The sequence below is a fragment of the Girardinichthys multiradiatus genome, chromosome 7, assembly GCF_021462225.1.
Source record: "Girardinichthys multiradiatus isolate DD_20200921_A chromosome 7, DD_fGirMul_XY1, whole genome shotgun sequence".
Classification (NCBI taxonomy): domain Eukaryota; kingdom Metazoa; phylum Chordata; class Actinopteri; order Cyprinodontiformes; family Goodeidae; genus Girardinichthys; species Girardinichthys multiradiatus.
Genome location: NC_061800.1, coordinates 25376023 through 25390759, shown reverse-complemented (window position 1 = coordinate 25390759; position 14737 = coordinate 25376023). Strand labels below are relative to the sequence as shown.

At 47.7% G+C, this 14737-nt stretch overlaps 1 protein-coding gene across 3 annotated transcripts in view; it reads left to right on the top strand.

The window, feature by feature from the left end:
- The window catches only part of uggt2 (UDP-glucose glycoprotein glucosyltransferase 2), a 63160-nt gene extending 48518 nt beyond the window's left edge, over positions 1–14642 (top strand). For all 3 annotated transcript variants that reach the window (XM_047370250.1, XM_047370249.1, XM_047370251.1), the window contains 5 exons: positions 177–337; positions 8814–8928; positions 9047–9163; positions 12677–12818; positions 12979–14642. In XM_047370250.1, coding sequence (XP_047226206.1) covers positions 177–337; positions 8814–8928; positions 9047–9163; positions 12677–12818; positions 12979–13001 — 558 coding nt within the window. In that variant the 3' untranslated portion in view covers positions 13002–14642. The remainder of the gene's footprint in view (positions 1–176; positions 338–8813; positions 8929–9046; positions 9164–12676; positions 12819–12978) is intronic.
- The last annotated feature ends 95 nt before the right edge of the window (positions 14643–14737 follow it).

Genomic DNA, 14737 nt, shown 5'->3' with positions numbered 1-14737 from the left:
GTACGAATAAAACTGATGACCTTTAAAAGAGTTTCACGGCACTGTGTGATTTATAGTCCGACTTGTTCCGTACAAGTCTCACTGCTGGTGTGAAGATTTTATTAGATTTTTGAAACTCAAGTGTCACCAGTCCTACCAGAGTGTTTTCTCACTTTCTCTCTCTCCAACGTGCACAGATAGTTCGGGCTGATTTGAAAGAGTTGAGGGACTTGGACTTGGAGGGAGCTCCCTATGGCTACACACCGTTTTGTGACAGCCGCAAAGAAATGGATGGGTATCGCTTTTGGAAGAGCGGATATTGGGCCTCGCATCTTGGACAGAGGAAATATCACATCAGGTAACTGAAACCTGTTAAATGGACTGTAGGAGCACCACTGGACATCTGACAGTGTACATGCATTCTTGACCATGAATGTTCTAATTACAGTGGGGAGAACGAGTACTGATGTATCAAATACTTATGTCATCCAATAAAATGCTAATTTATTATATAAAATTCACACAATGTGATTTTTCTTGAACCGTCACCTTAACGTGGTGGAGGGGTTTGAGTGCTCAAATGATCCTAGAGGCTATGTTGTCTGGGGCCTAAATGCCCCTGGTAGGGTCTCCCATGGCAAACAGGCTCTAGGTGATGGGTCAGACAAAGAATGGTTCAAGAACCCCTCATGATGAACAATATCGAGGCACGTGACGTCGCCCGGTACGGCGGAGCCGGGGTCCCACCCTGGAGCCAGGCCTGGGGTCGGGACTCGTCGGAGAGCGCCTGGTGGCCGGGTTGCTCCTCGCGGGACCCGGCCGGGCCAAGCCCGAACGAGAGACGCGAGGCCATCCCCCAGTGGGTCCACCACCTGCAGGGGGAACCGTGAGGGACCGGTGCAAAGAGGATTGGGTGGCGGACGAAGGTGGAGACCTCAGCGGCCCAATCCCCGGATGCTTAGGCTGGCTCTAGGGACGTGGAATGTCACCTCGCTGGGGGGGAAGGAGCCTGAGCTTGTGCGGGAGGTCGAGAGATATCGACTAGAAATAGTCGGGCTCGCCTCCACGCACAGCGTGGGCTCTGGAACCCATCTCCTTGAGAGGGGTTGGACTCTCTTCTACTCTGGAGTGGCCCACGGGGAGAGGCGGCGGGCTGGTGTGGGTTTGCTTGTTGCCCCCCAGGTCAGCCGTCTCGTGTTGGGGTTTACCCCAGTGGATGAGAGGGTTGTATCCCTGCGCCTTCGGGTTGGGGAGAGGTCTCTGACTATCATTTCAGCCAATGGGCCGAGTGGTAGTGCAGAGTACCCTGCCTTCTTGGCGTCCCTGTCGGGGGTGCTGGATAGTGCCCCTCCCGGGGACTCCATTATTCTGCTGGGGGACTTCAACGCCCACGTGGGGAACGACAGTGACACCTGGAGAGGCGTGATCGGGAGGAATGGCCTCCCCGATCTGAATCCGAGTGGTGTTTTGTTATTGGACTTCTGTGCTAGTCACGGATTGTCCATAACGAACACCATGTTCAAACATAAGGGTGTCCATCAGTGCACTTGGCACCAGGACACCCTAGGCAGGAGGTCGATGATCGACTTTGTTGTCGTATCATCAGACCTTCGGCCGCATGTTTTGGACACTCGGGTGAAGAGAGGGGCTGAGCTGTCCACTGATCATCACCTGGTGGTGAGTTGGATCCGCTGGAGGAGGAGAAAGCCAGACAGACTTGGCAGGCCCAAGCGCATAGTGAGGGTCTGCTGGGAACGCCTGGCGGAGCCCTCGGCCAGGGATGTATTCAACTCCCACCTCCGGGAGAGCTTCGACCAGATCCCGGGGGATGTTGGAGACATAGAGTCCGAGTGGACCATGTTCTCTGCATCTATTGTCGATGCTGCTGCCCATAGCTGCGGCCGTAAGGTCTGCGGTGCCTGTCGTGGCGGCAATCCCAGAACCCGGTGGTGGACACCGGCAGTAAGGGATGCTGTTAAGTTGAAGAAGGAGTCCTATCGGCTGTGGTTGGCTTGTGGGACTCCTGAGGCGGCTGACGGGTACCGTGAGGCCAAGCGTGCTGCGGCCCGGACTGTGGCAGAGGCAAAAACTCGGGCCTGGGAAGAGTTCGGTGAGGCCATGGAGAAGGACTACCGGTTGGCCTCGAAGCGATTCTGGCAAACCGTCCGGCGCCTCAGGAGGGGGAAGCAGTGCTTTGCCAACACTGTTTATAGTGGGGGCGGGAGACTGCTGACCTCGACTGAGGACATTATCGGGCGGTGGAAGGAGTACTTCGAGGATCTCCTCAATCCTGCCATCACGCATTCCGTGGTGGAAACAGAGGCTGGGGACTCGGGGTTGGACTCTTTCATCACCCAGGCTGAAGTCACCGAGGTGGTTAAAAAGCTCCGCGGTGGCAAGGCTTCGGGGGTGGATGAGATCCGCCCTGAGTACCTCAAGTGTCTGGATGTTGTAGTGCTGTCATGGTTGACACGCCTCTTCAACATTGCGTGGCGGTCGGGGACAGTGCCTTTGGACTGGCAGACTGGGGTGGTGGTCCCCCTTTATAAGAAGGGGGACCGGAGGGTGTGTTCCAACTACAGGGGGATCACACTCCTCAGCCTCCCTGGTAAGGCCTACGCCAGGGTATTGGAGAGGAGAGTCCGACCGATAGTCGAACCTCGGCTTCAGGAGGAACAGTGTGGTTTTCGTTCCAGCCGTGGAACACTGGACCAGCTCTATACCCTCTACAGGGTGCTCGAGGGTTCATGGGAGTTTGCCCAACCGGTTCACATGTGTTTTGTGGACCTGGAGAAGGCATTCGACTGTGTCCCTCGTGATGCCCTGTGGGGGGTGCTCCAGGAGTATGGAATCAGGGGCCCTTTATTAGGAGCCATCCGGTCCCTGTACGAGCGGCGCAGGAGTTTGGTTCGCATTGCCGGCACTAAGTCGGACCTGTTCCCGGTGCATGTTGGACTCCGGCAGGGCTGCCCTTTGTCACCGGTTCTGTTCATAACTTTTATGGATAGGATTTCTAGACGTAGCCAAGGGCCGGAGGGGGTCTGGTTTGGGGACCAGTGGATTTCGTCTCTTCTTTTTGCGGATGACGTGGTCCTGCTGGCCCCCTCTAGCCAAGACCTACAGCATGCGCTGTGGCGGTTCGCAGCCGAGTGTGAAGCGGCTGGGATGAGGATCAGCTCCTCCAAGTCCGAGGCCATGGTACTCGACCGGAAAAGGGTGGCTGGTCCTCTTCAGGTTGGAGGGGAGTTCCTGCCTCAAGTGGAGTTTAAGTATCTCGGGGTCTTGTTCACGAGTGAGGGAAGAATGGAGCAGGAGATCGACAGACGGATCGGTGCGGCTGCCACAGTAATGGGGGCGCTTTGCCGGTCCATTGTGGTGAAGAGAGAGCTGAGCCGAAAAGCAAAGCTCTCAATTTACTGGTCGGTCTACGTTCCTACCCTCACCTATGGCCATGAACTTTGGGTCATGACCGAAAGAACGAGATCACGGATACAAGCGGCTGAAATGAGCTTCCTCCGTAGGGTGGCCGGGCACTCCCTTAGAGATAGGGTGAGGAGCTCGGCCATCCGGGAGGAGCTCGGAGTAGAGCCGCTGCTCCTCCACATCGAGAGGAGCCAGTTGAGGTGGCTCGGGCATCTATACTGGATGCCTCCTGGACGCCTTCCTCGGGAGGTGTTCCAGGCACGTCCCACCGGGAGGAGGCCCAGGGGACGGCCCAGGACACGCTGGAGGGACTATGTCTCTCGGCTGGCCTGGGAACGCCTTGGGCTCCCCCTGGAGGAGCTGGAGGAGGTGTCTGGAGAGAGGGACGTCTGGGCGTCTCTGCTGAGTCTGCTGCCCCCGCGACCCGGTCCTGGATAAGCGGAAGACGACGAACGAACAATGTGATTTTTCTGGATTTTTGTTTTAGATTCCGTCACTCACAGTTGAAGAGTACCTATGATACAAATTAAAGACTTCTACATGCTTTGCGAGTGGGAAAACCTGCAAAATCGGAAGTGTATCAAATACTTATTCTGCCCACTGTACATATTTTATTATGCATTTGAGCCATTCTTTTTTTTTTTTATGGCAAAATGATAAAGCAACATGTCTTTGGTTACTTTAAAAGCCATCAATGAACTTGTGGCATAACTCTGACTTTATATTTGATCATCCTTCTTTTGAGAATTGGTAGTTCATTTAAACCAGTTGATTTCCTGGAATGGACCCAGATTCTGTACATAAAGCTTTTCTCCAGAAGGACTTTGGTTTGTCCATTTGGGCAGATGCAACTTTTAGTCGCTTCAATGTATTGCTTATGGTTCAGGGCCTCCTTTATTAATCAGCACCCCCATAGTCGTCTCATGGATTTGGAAAACGTAATGTCATGCATATAACTTCTGTTCCTTGAAGGAGAGTAACGAAGTGCAACATATGAGTATGGGATATAATGCCCTGCGTGTCCTGGCTGAAGCCACCTCTAATCCTGCCTCCTAGGGACATATATAAATGCCCCGCAGAACAGCCATCAAACCTGGATCATGCACAACTTACTAGTGCAGCACTTCAGACCTAGCAGAAAGAACAGAGTGAGCCACAGAAGGGGCTGTCACGTCCAAACGATAAAACTTTACTAATGTGTGTGACCAGCTGGATACAGCACAAATGTCATTCATGGACACCCCTCTAAATAGGGCCCAGGAGGTTGCTGGAGTGAGCCCTCACACCATGGGGCAACAGGAGACCCCTGCTGCTGTAAGCTAGAGAAATGGCCTCCACAACCTAGTGAGAGAGTCTCTGTCTGGACAGAGCTTTCCCCCTTGATGGGTTAGCAATACACACAGTTTATCACACATCCTCACAGCATGTGCACGGTCAATGTAACTGCACAGTGCACATAAAGGGCACAGAAGGTCTTACCTCCTTTGTTCCTCAGATGCAAAAGGAGGCTCCAATGTCATGGAGCTGTGGTCCGAAGGTATAACCTTAGGAAGATGAGCTGCAAGGTGAACTTGGAACCATCAGGTGTATAGTGTAGGCAAGTGGAATTTACAGACAAAGCATGAAAGTCCCCGACCTGCTCTGCAGCTGTCAGAGCAAGAAGCAGAGCAACCTTATATGAAAGGAACTTCATATCTACTGACTCAAAAGGTTCAAATGGAGGGTCACAAAGAGCTTCTAGTACCAATGTTAGATCCCAGGAAGGAAAACTGGGTTTAATCACACGTCTGAGTTTACGAACCGTCTTTAAGAAGCGTACAGCCAGAGGATGAGCACCTGGTGTGGCTCCATTAAAACCAATATGGCAGGCAGAAATGGCAGCCAAGTAGACCTTAATTGTGGAAAGGGAGAGACCTTTATCCAGCAGTTCCTGCAAAAATGTTAAAACTTCGACCATTGAGCACTGAAATGGAACAATGTCCTTGTCCTCACACCACTGGTCAAAAGCTCGCCATTTGTAAGCGTATAAGCCTCTAATGGAGGATGCTCTCGCATTCTGGATTGTTGCAAAACCATATATGTATATATTTGACTCTATATGTATAGTTTTGAAAGAAATTCCACAATATATTATATGATATATTTGTTGTATCATCATTCCACCCTGGAAAAAGAACTGTTCAAGTACAGCATCAGCAGTCCATAATTTATGACTAAAAATCAGGGAAGGAAATTTATGACTAATATTTGGAGTCATTAATTATGATCTTTATTAGATACTCTTGACAGTGTGTGGCTTTGACGTCTCCAAGTCAGTTTGATGGAAAATCAGCTGCCAGCCAGTGGATGAACTGAGACAAATTAACTCTCCTCTTCACCACAAGCTGATGACAACGGAAAAAAACCAATCATTTCTCTGCATCTTTCTGACGAAATCCTTTTTCTCCTGAGCTGCATGTGTCCTGCAAGCAATTACCGTCAGAGAGAGTAGAACACACAGGTTTTTTTTTTTCTATTGGCCGGGTTGATAATAACCAAGAACTCCAATTAGAGATAATCGGTACCACGATAACAGTTATCAACCTGCAGTGTTTATGCTGTTTGCTGCCTACAACCTCTGTACCTATAAAGAAGAGGATTCTGGTGTTTCCTTTCAGACATTTTGTACACATGTGCAGCCTACCTCACTCAACAGGATATTGCAGAAATGGAGATCTGTACAAAATGCAAAAATGACACATGTTAGAGCAGCCCTTCATCAAGTAAGACAGGAGGAGACCTTTAGCAGCTGCACATTTGTGCCCTTAAACTTGAAACGTGATTCTTTAAAACATAATAACACATTGCCACTATTTAGGCAGTTCAGTCAAAATTGCAAATATTTTCATTAGTTATTATCTTTGATTATTTAGGATGGTCTATTTTCTTATACTTGTTTAAAGAAACTGCAGCATCAGCAGTGTTAAAGGGAAGTCTCAGGAGATCAAAAAAATATAAAAACATGTTTATGCATTTTCTGCATCGCCGATTTAATGCACACTAGTTCCAGAGGCAGGGCTACATTTTGTTTATAGCATCATAACTGCACAACTTCATTTATTGCATTACTGATAAACAGAGCATTAAGTTGGAGTATTGCATATTTCTTCAGCTGCGAATCTGCAGTGCTCTTTTAGAAACATATAGAGTTCCTTGAAAAGTGTTCTTCACATATTCTGATGTTACAACAACATACATGTGTACATTTATTGGGTAGAATGTGAATCAGTATTGAATAAATGGGGCGTATTTGTTTCATTTTCTTTGACCACAGTAGGTGAAGTCATTTTGAGATTCACTCACTGGCCACTTTATTAGGTACACCTGTCCCAACTGCTCGTTAATGCAAATTTCTAATCAGCCAATCACATGACAGCAACTCAATGCATTTAGGCATGTAGACATGGTCGAGACAATCTGCTGCAGTTCAAACTGAGCATCAGAATGGGGAAGAAAGGTTATTTAAGTGACTTTGAACGTGGCATGGTTGTTGGTGCCAGATGAGCTGGTCTGAGTATTTCAGAAACTGCTGATCTACTGGGATTTTCACACACTACCATCTCTAGGGTTTACAGAGAATGGTCCGAAAAAGAGAAAACATCCAGTGAGTGGCAGTTCTGTGGGCGCAAATGACTTGTTGATGCCAGAGGTCAGAGGAGAATGGCCAGACTGGTTCGAGCTGATAGAAAGGCAACAGTAACTCAAATAACCACTCGTTAAAACCAAGGCATGCAGAAGAGCATCTCTGAACGCACAACATGTTGAACCTTGAGGCAGATGGGCGACAGCAGCAGAAGACCACACCGGGTGCCACTCCTGTCAGCTAAGAACAGGAAACTGAGGCTACAATTCGCACAGGCTCATCAAAATTGGACAATAGAAGATTGGAAAAACGTTGCCTGGTCTGATGAGTCTTGATTTCTGCTGCAATATTCAGATGGTAGGGTCAGAATTTGGTGTCGACAACATGAAAACATGGATCCATCCTGTCTTGTATCAACGATTCAGGCTAGTGGTGCTGTAATGGTGTGGGGTCATATTTTCTTGGCATACTTTGGGCCCCTTAGTACCAACTGAGCATCGTGTCAACGCTACAGCCTACCTGAGTATTATTGCTGACCATGTCCATCCCTTTATGACCACAGTGTATCCATCTTCTGATGGTTACTTCCAGCAGGATAACGCACCATGTCATAAAGCACCAATCATCTCAGACTGGTTTCTTGAACATGACAATAAGTTCACTGGACTCAAATGGCCTCCACAGTCACCAGATCTCAATCTAATAGAGCACCTTTGGGATGTGGTGGAACGGGAGATTCGCATCATGGATGTGCAGCCGACAAATCTGCAGCATCTGTGTGATGCTATCATGTCAATATGGACCAAACTCTCAGAGGAATGTTTCCAGTACTTTGTTGAATCAATGCCACCAAGGATTAAGGCAGTTCTGAAGGCAAACGGGGTCCAATCCGGTACTAGCAAGGTGTACCTAATAAAGTGGCCAGTGAATGTATGTCTGCCAATTTTGGGCATCTAGAGAGGGAAATCTTTGCCCATGTGCAAAATAGCTAAGACTCAATTAAAGTCAGTTCAGTTGAACTGATGCCATCCATAAACATCACCTTTCAAATCTTGCAAACGATTTTCTGTTGTATTTAGGTCTGGGCTTTGACTGGACCATTCTAACACATGAATATGCTTTGTTCTAAACCAGTCCATTGTAGCTCTGGCTATATGTTTAGGGTCGTTGTCCTATTGGAACATGAACATCCACGCCAGTCTCAAGTCAAGTCTGGCTAGTTTCCGTGACCCTGCTGATGTAAAGTATTCCCACAGCATGATGCTGCCACCAACATGTTTCACTGTGGGAATGATGTTCTCGAAGGTGTTGTGTCATGTTAGTTTTCCATCACATTCTGTGTTTATGCAACTTCGGTGTCAGCACCTTCTTCCACGTTTGCTGTGTCTCCTTTCATCAAAGGCGTTCTTCTTGCCACTCTTCCATACAGGCCAGATTAGTGGAATGCACAAATAGTTGTCTCGTCTCCGGTTTCTCTCACCTGAGCTTTGGATCTTTTCAGCTCCTCCACAGTTACCATAGACCTCTTGGCTGCAATTATACACTTTGTATTTGTTTATCACATAAAATCCCAGTACACTGAAAATAAATTGAAGATTGTTGTTGTAATGTAAATGCACCAATAAAAAACTGTTTTAATACAGAAATGTGGGCTTAATGAAAAGTATGTATAATACCTGCTTAAAGGTTATTTTCAAAAATGACTTTTAATCTGACAAACAAGCCTTATTGGAATGCCTGTGCAGAGATGTGAATCTGTCTCATTTGTCTCCTATGGTGTTTCACCCAGTGCTCTGTACGTGGTGGATTTAAAGAAGTTCCGTAAAATTGCAGCTGGAGACAGATTGCGGGGTCAGTACCAAGCTTTAAGCCAAGACCCAAACAGTCTGTCAAACCTGGACCAGGTACATAAAACTCACCCATGAAATATAGTTGCATCAAATGGTGTAGATAATATGTAACTGGTTATTCATATTAATTTATATTTATAAAAGCTTTAATCTTTTTTGTCATATTTTTTAGGACCTTCCTAATAACATGATTCATCAGGTGGCCATCAAGTCTCTTCCTCAGGAGTGGCTGTGGTGCGAGACGTGGTGTGATGATGCCTCTAAAGTTACAGCTAAGACCATCGACCTGGTGAGTCCTGCAGCTAGAAGATTTAATCCCTCTTGTTTTTAATCCCCTGATGCTAAACATATAATTTTTGATAGATTTATTTCTGACCTGGGCTCTGGAACCCATCTCCTCAAGAGGGGCTGGACTCTCTTCTACTCTGGAGTGGCCCACGGGGAGAGGCGGCGGGCTGGGGTAGGTTGGCTTGTTGCCCCCCAGTTCAGCCGTCTCGTGTTGGGGTTTACCCCAGTGGATGAGAGGGTCGCATTCCTGCGCCTTCGGGTTGAGGACAGTTCTCTGACTGTCGTTTCGGCCTACAGGCCGAGCGGTAGTGGGGAGTACCCGGCCTTCCTGGTGTCCCTATCGGGGGTGCTGGATAGTGCCCCTCCCGGGACTCCATTATTCTGCTGGGGGACTTCAACGCCCACGTTGGGAAACGACAGTGACACCTGGAGAGGCATGATCGAGAGGAATGGCCTCCCCGATCTGAATCCAAGTGTTTTTTTATTGGACTTCTGTGCTAGTCACGGATTGTCCATAATGAACACCATGTTCAAACATAAGGGTGTCCATCAGTGCACTTGGCACCAGGATACCCTAGGCAGGAGGTCAATGATCGACTTTGTTGTCGTATCATCAGACCTTCGGCCGCATGTTTTGGACACGGGTGAAGAGAGGGGCTGAGCTGTCCACTGATCACCACCTGGTGGTGAGTTGGATCCGCTGGAGGAGGAGACAGCCGAACAGACTTGGCAGGCCCAAGCGCATAGCGAGGGTCTGCTGGGAACGTCTGGCGGAGCCCTCGGCCAGGGATGTATTCAACTCCCACCTCCGGGAGAGCTTTGACCAGATTCCGGGGGATGTTGGAGAGTCCGAGTGGACCATGTTCTCTGCATCTATTGTCGATGCTGCTGCCCGCAGCGGCAATCCCAGAACCCGGTGGTGGACACCAGCAGTAAGAGACGCTGTCAAGCTGAAGAAGGAGTCCTATCGGCTGTGGTTGGCTTGTGGGACTCCTGAGGCGGCTGACGGGTACCGTGAGGCCGAGCGTGCCACGGCCTGGGAGGTGGCAGAGGCAAAAACACGGGCCTCAGAGGAGTTTGGTGAGGCCATGGAGAAGGACTACCGGTTGGTCTCGAAGCGATTCTGGCAAACAGTCCGGTGCCTCAGGAGGGGGAAGCAGTGCTTCGCCAACACTGTTTACAATGGGGGTGGGAGGCTGCTGACCTCAACTGGGGACATTATTGGGCGGTGGAAGGAGTACTTCGAGGATCTCCTCAATCCTGCCATCACGCATTCCCTGGTGGAAACAGAGGCTGGGGACTCGGGGTTGGACTCTTTCATCACCCAGGCTGAAGTCACCGAGGTGGTTAAAAAGCTCTGCGGTGGCAAGGCTTCGGGGGTGGATGAGATCCGCCCTGAGTACCTCAAGTCTTTGGATGTTGAGGGGTTGTCATGGTTGACACGCCTCTTCAACATTGCGTGGCGGTAGTCGAACCCCGGCTTCAAGAGGAGCAGTGTGGTTTTCGTCCTGGCTGTGGGACACTGGACCAGCTCTATACCCTCTGCAGGGTACTCGAGGGTACATGGGAGTTTGCCCAACCGGTCCACATGTGTTTTGTGGACCCGGAGAAGGCATTCGACTGTGTCCCTCATGATGCCCTGTGGGGGGTGCTCCAGGAGTATGGAGTCGGGGGCCCTTTTATTAGGGGCCATCCGGTCCCTGTACGAGCGGCGCAGGAGTTTGGTCCGCATTGCCGGCACTAAGTCGGACCTGTTCCCGGTGCATGTTGGACTCCGGCAGGGCTGCCCTTTGTCACCGGTTCTGTTCATAACTTTTATGGACAGGATTTCTAGGCGCAGCCAAGGGCCGGAGGGGGTCTGGTTTGGGGACCAGAGGATTTCGTCTCTTCTTTTTGCAGATGACGTGGTCCTGCTGCCCCCCTCTAGCCAAGACCTACAGCATGCACTGGGGCGGTTCGCAGCCGAGTGTGAAGCGGCTGGGATGAAGATCAGCTCCTCCAAGTCCGAGGCCATGGTACTCGACCGGAAAAGGGTGGCTTGTCCTCTTCAGGTTGGAGGGGAGTTCCTGCCTCAAGTGGAGGAGTTTAAATATCTCGGGGTCTTGTTCACGAGTGAAGGAAGAATGGAGCGGGAGATCGACAGACGGATTGGTGCGGCTGCCACAGTAATGGGGGCACTGTGCCGGTTCGTTGTGGTGAAGAGAGAGCTGGGCATCTATACTGGACGCCTTCCTCGGGAGGTGTTCTAGGCACGTCCCACCGGGAGGAGGCCCAGGGGACGGACCAGGACACGCTGGAGGGACTATGTCTCTCGGCTGGCCTGGAAACGCCCCAGAGGATCTGGAGGAGGTGTCTGGGGAGAGGGACGTCTGGGTGTCTCTGCTGAGTCTGCTGCCCCCACGACCCGGTCCCAGATAAAGCGGAAGACGATGAGTACTAGTACGAGTATTTCTGACCTCTACCCAGAACTGCTTCAATGTAGAAAAAAAGTCACGATTGTTTTTGTCAATATTGAAATAATGTTGAGTTTGAAAAAAAAACAAAAAACAATGCATTTAATGCACTACGCTTAAAGTAACTGACCAACAATTTTTTTAAATGTTGGGTGTTATATAAAAAAAACACTAATAAGCCACCCATTGCCCTAAATCTAATCTATACTGTAAATAAAAACATAACAAAAAAACCCAAATTAAAATATAAAAGAAAAGTAATAATAAATAATATTAAGCTTTTCCATGAAACAGATTAAAAGATCCTATGCATGTTTTTAAAGTTAAATTCCAGTCACTTTCTGCCTCAGTTGCTCATAGATCCCAGTTTAAACTGGTAATTGCATAGATTTGTGCAGACACCACCCAGTATCAAATCTGGCACAGGGTGTATTTTTACACACAAACGTACAGACCTTACCGGGCCAGTCCATACCTGAATGAAGAACGCAATTCATTTATAACTTCAATAAACGCATTTTGATTAGAATTTGACTTTTACGTTGTTAATTGTCCGTTTTTTTCAGTGTACTAATGTGACAAATATTTCGATAGATGTTCATTCAAAATCATGTAATGAACAGGTGAATTCTTCAACCCAACTTTCTTGCATCAGGGTTAACCCATGTTTTTGTTTGTGTAAAGATATTTTACCTTTGATCTTGTGGTGAACTGTATCTGCTGAAGCATTAAATGTTTGAGCGTATTACCAACCACCGACGTTCACGAGGCACTTGGCATTTAGCAGGCAACCGGCCGGCAATCCCACAGTGTCCTAAACTAATTTAGAGGTTTACTGGACGGGTTCCAGCAGACTGAAGTAGGAAGCATTGTCTCACTGCGGTGCAGGTCACCACTTGGTAACTCAGATACAAAGCATAATGTCCTTTTAACCAAATTGGAAATCAAATTAGGTGCAAATGCCTGTCGCAGACTGTGCTGGGACCGGGGAGCTGACTTTGTATGGACAAAGTGCCACTGGTGATGTGTGAGCGATGTGTTGTTCTGTTTTTCCGGCGCAGTGTAATAATCCGAAGACCAAAGAGCCCAAGCTGATGGCTGCAGCGAGGATCGTGCCTGAGTGGGTAGAATACGACAAGGAGATAAAAAAGCTGCTGAGGCAAGTCCAGGAACAGACACCCACCCCCTCACCAAATAAAAAAGGTAAAGAGGAAAAAGATATCCTTCCACAATGGCTTTCCGTTGTATTAATCATAATCTAACCTTTGTCTGTTATTCCCTGGCACGATTTAACCTTTTCTTTATCTAGATTGTTCTTCTCTCGTATTAAGTGCTCCTTTTTGGCATTTCTTTCCTGCGGCAGAGAACCGGCGGGATGAACTTTAGTGTCTGCCAGAAGCATGGTGAAGAGGAAGCAGGCAGCACCTTTTTGCACGCAGGCCACCTGTGAAGCTTGAAGACAGACAGTTCCAGCTAAACATAGCTGTGGAGTGTTACATCCCCAGCCGGATGAGGAGGATGTGATATTTTCAGAGATGTCATATCTTTCTTCTGAAGTCAGTAAAAATCTCACAAACTCTGCACAGGATTTAATTGTTAAAGAGCAGCCAGGAAGCCGTGGCTCAAAGCTCTACAGTCAGACTGTCGGTATGCAATTATTGGAGACTCGTGGCAACAGAACGTTCAGAGCACTACATGTTTGTTTTAGGAGAAATATTTGGCATATGTTGCACTGTTCAGGTGGAGAAGGCAAATTTTGTAAATGATTTCTAGTATTTAAAATAATGAACACAGCTATGTTTTTGTATTGTTCTTAATTTGACTGTGTGAACCAAGCGAAGACGATGTTGCATTCGCCTGTGGTGCCAAACCAACATCAACTGTTATTAGATTTTACAAATTGCATTACAGACCGAGAGTTGTTAGACCCAACCCGCCTATAATAACTGATCACTCCTCTCTCGGCAGCTCTAATAACACACTAAATGTACCAGTAGTTCATTTCTTACCTGCATGTCTGTTGTCTCGTCCAGCATTCCCTGATCCAAATCATTCACCACAGGGTCAAGCATCTATTCATCTTACAGTTGCACTTCCTGTCCTAATTGACTTCCACAGTTCCTACTTTCCCAGATTGATTTTCAGGTTTCCCACCTAATTCTTTGGCAAATCTTATAAATGCAGTTACAGAAGTTCATTGTGAATCTGAAGCAGGTATCATTACAGAGGTGAGGATTTAAATTTGGGACCTCAGAATGAATGGATGGACATCCTTTATATAGTCCGAAAGGGAATAAAAGTCTTATATATTAGGATGTTTTCCATACCTCTGTTTCCTTTTCCAGATCTTTGATCCAATTGCACACCTTCCTATATTTGTAAAACGGTGTAGGAATCTTTACATTTAATGAGAAACCAGAGATGGCTTAAATAATGGCTAAAACTAACTCAATCTGTAAACATTACTATTATCAGGTAACTCACAGACATAATGAAGTGTTATTCTGAAAGATCAGCTCCGCATCCTCAGCAAGATCACCCGTCAGTGCAAGGAATGTTTAAATAAGTTAAATTCCCCAACCTCATCACTTATGAGCAAGGTCATTCACTTTGTACACATGGCTCTCCCTGCTATCTTCACCTACTTCCCCACCAGATTCTTTCCCCAAAAATTCTCTGTAGGTTCATATATCCAGATAACGTTTATACAAAAACATTATCAGTAGGTAGAAGTTTAAATATATATACATTTTTATAGCTTCTAATGCGTGTAGTTTAACTGGTACTGTTTGCAGAGTACATGCTCGGAGATAAGGAAACCGGTGAGGGAAAACCAAAGTGTTTACAGAGAGGGGGTTGACAGATGGTGGGACAGCTTATGCTTCCCAATCAGAGAACAAAGAAAACTCATGTTTTCTGGGTCGTTTGTACAATGCTAACTTATGTGTGAATTATTTCCCATTGTTTGACTTCTTCAAAGATCCAGTAATGTTGTCTCAGGAATAAAAAGGAGTTTTACTGCTCAAATCAAGCCGTGTATTTTTTCCATTTTAAAGTTTCATGTTTAAAAACAGGTGCAGGCAGGCTGCCATGGCAACACACCAAACAGCAATGTTTATTAA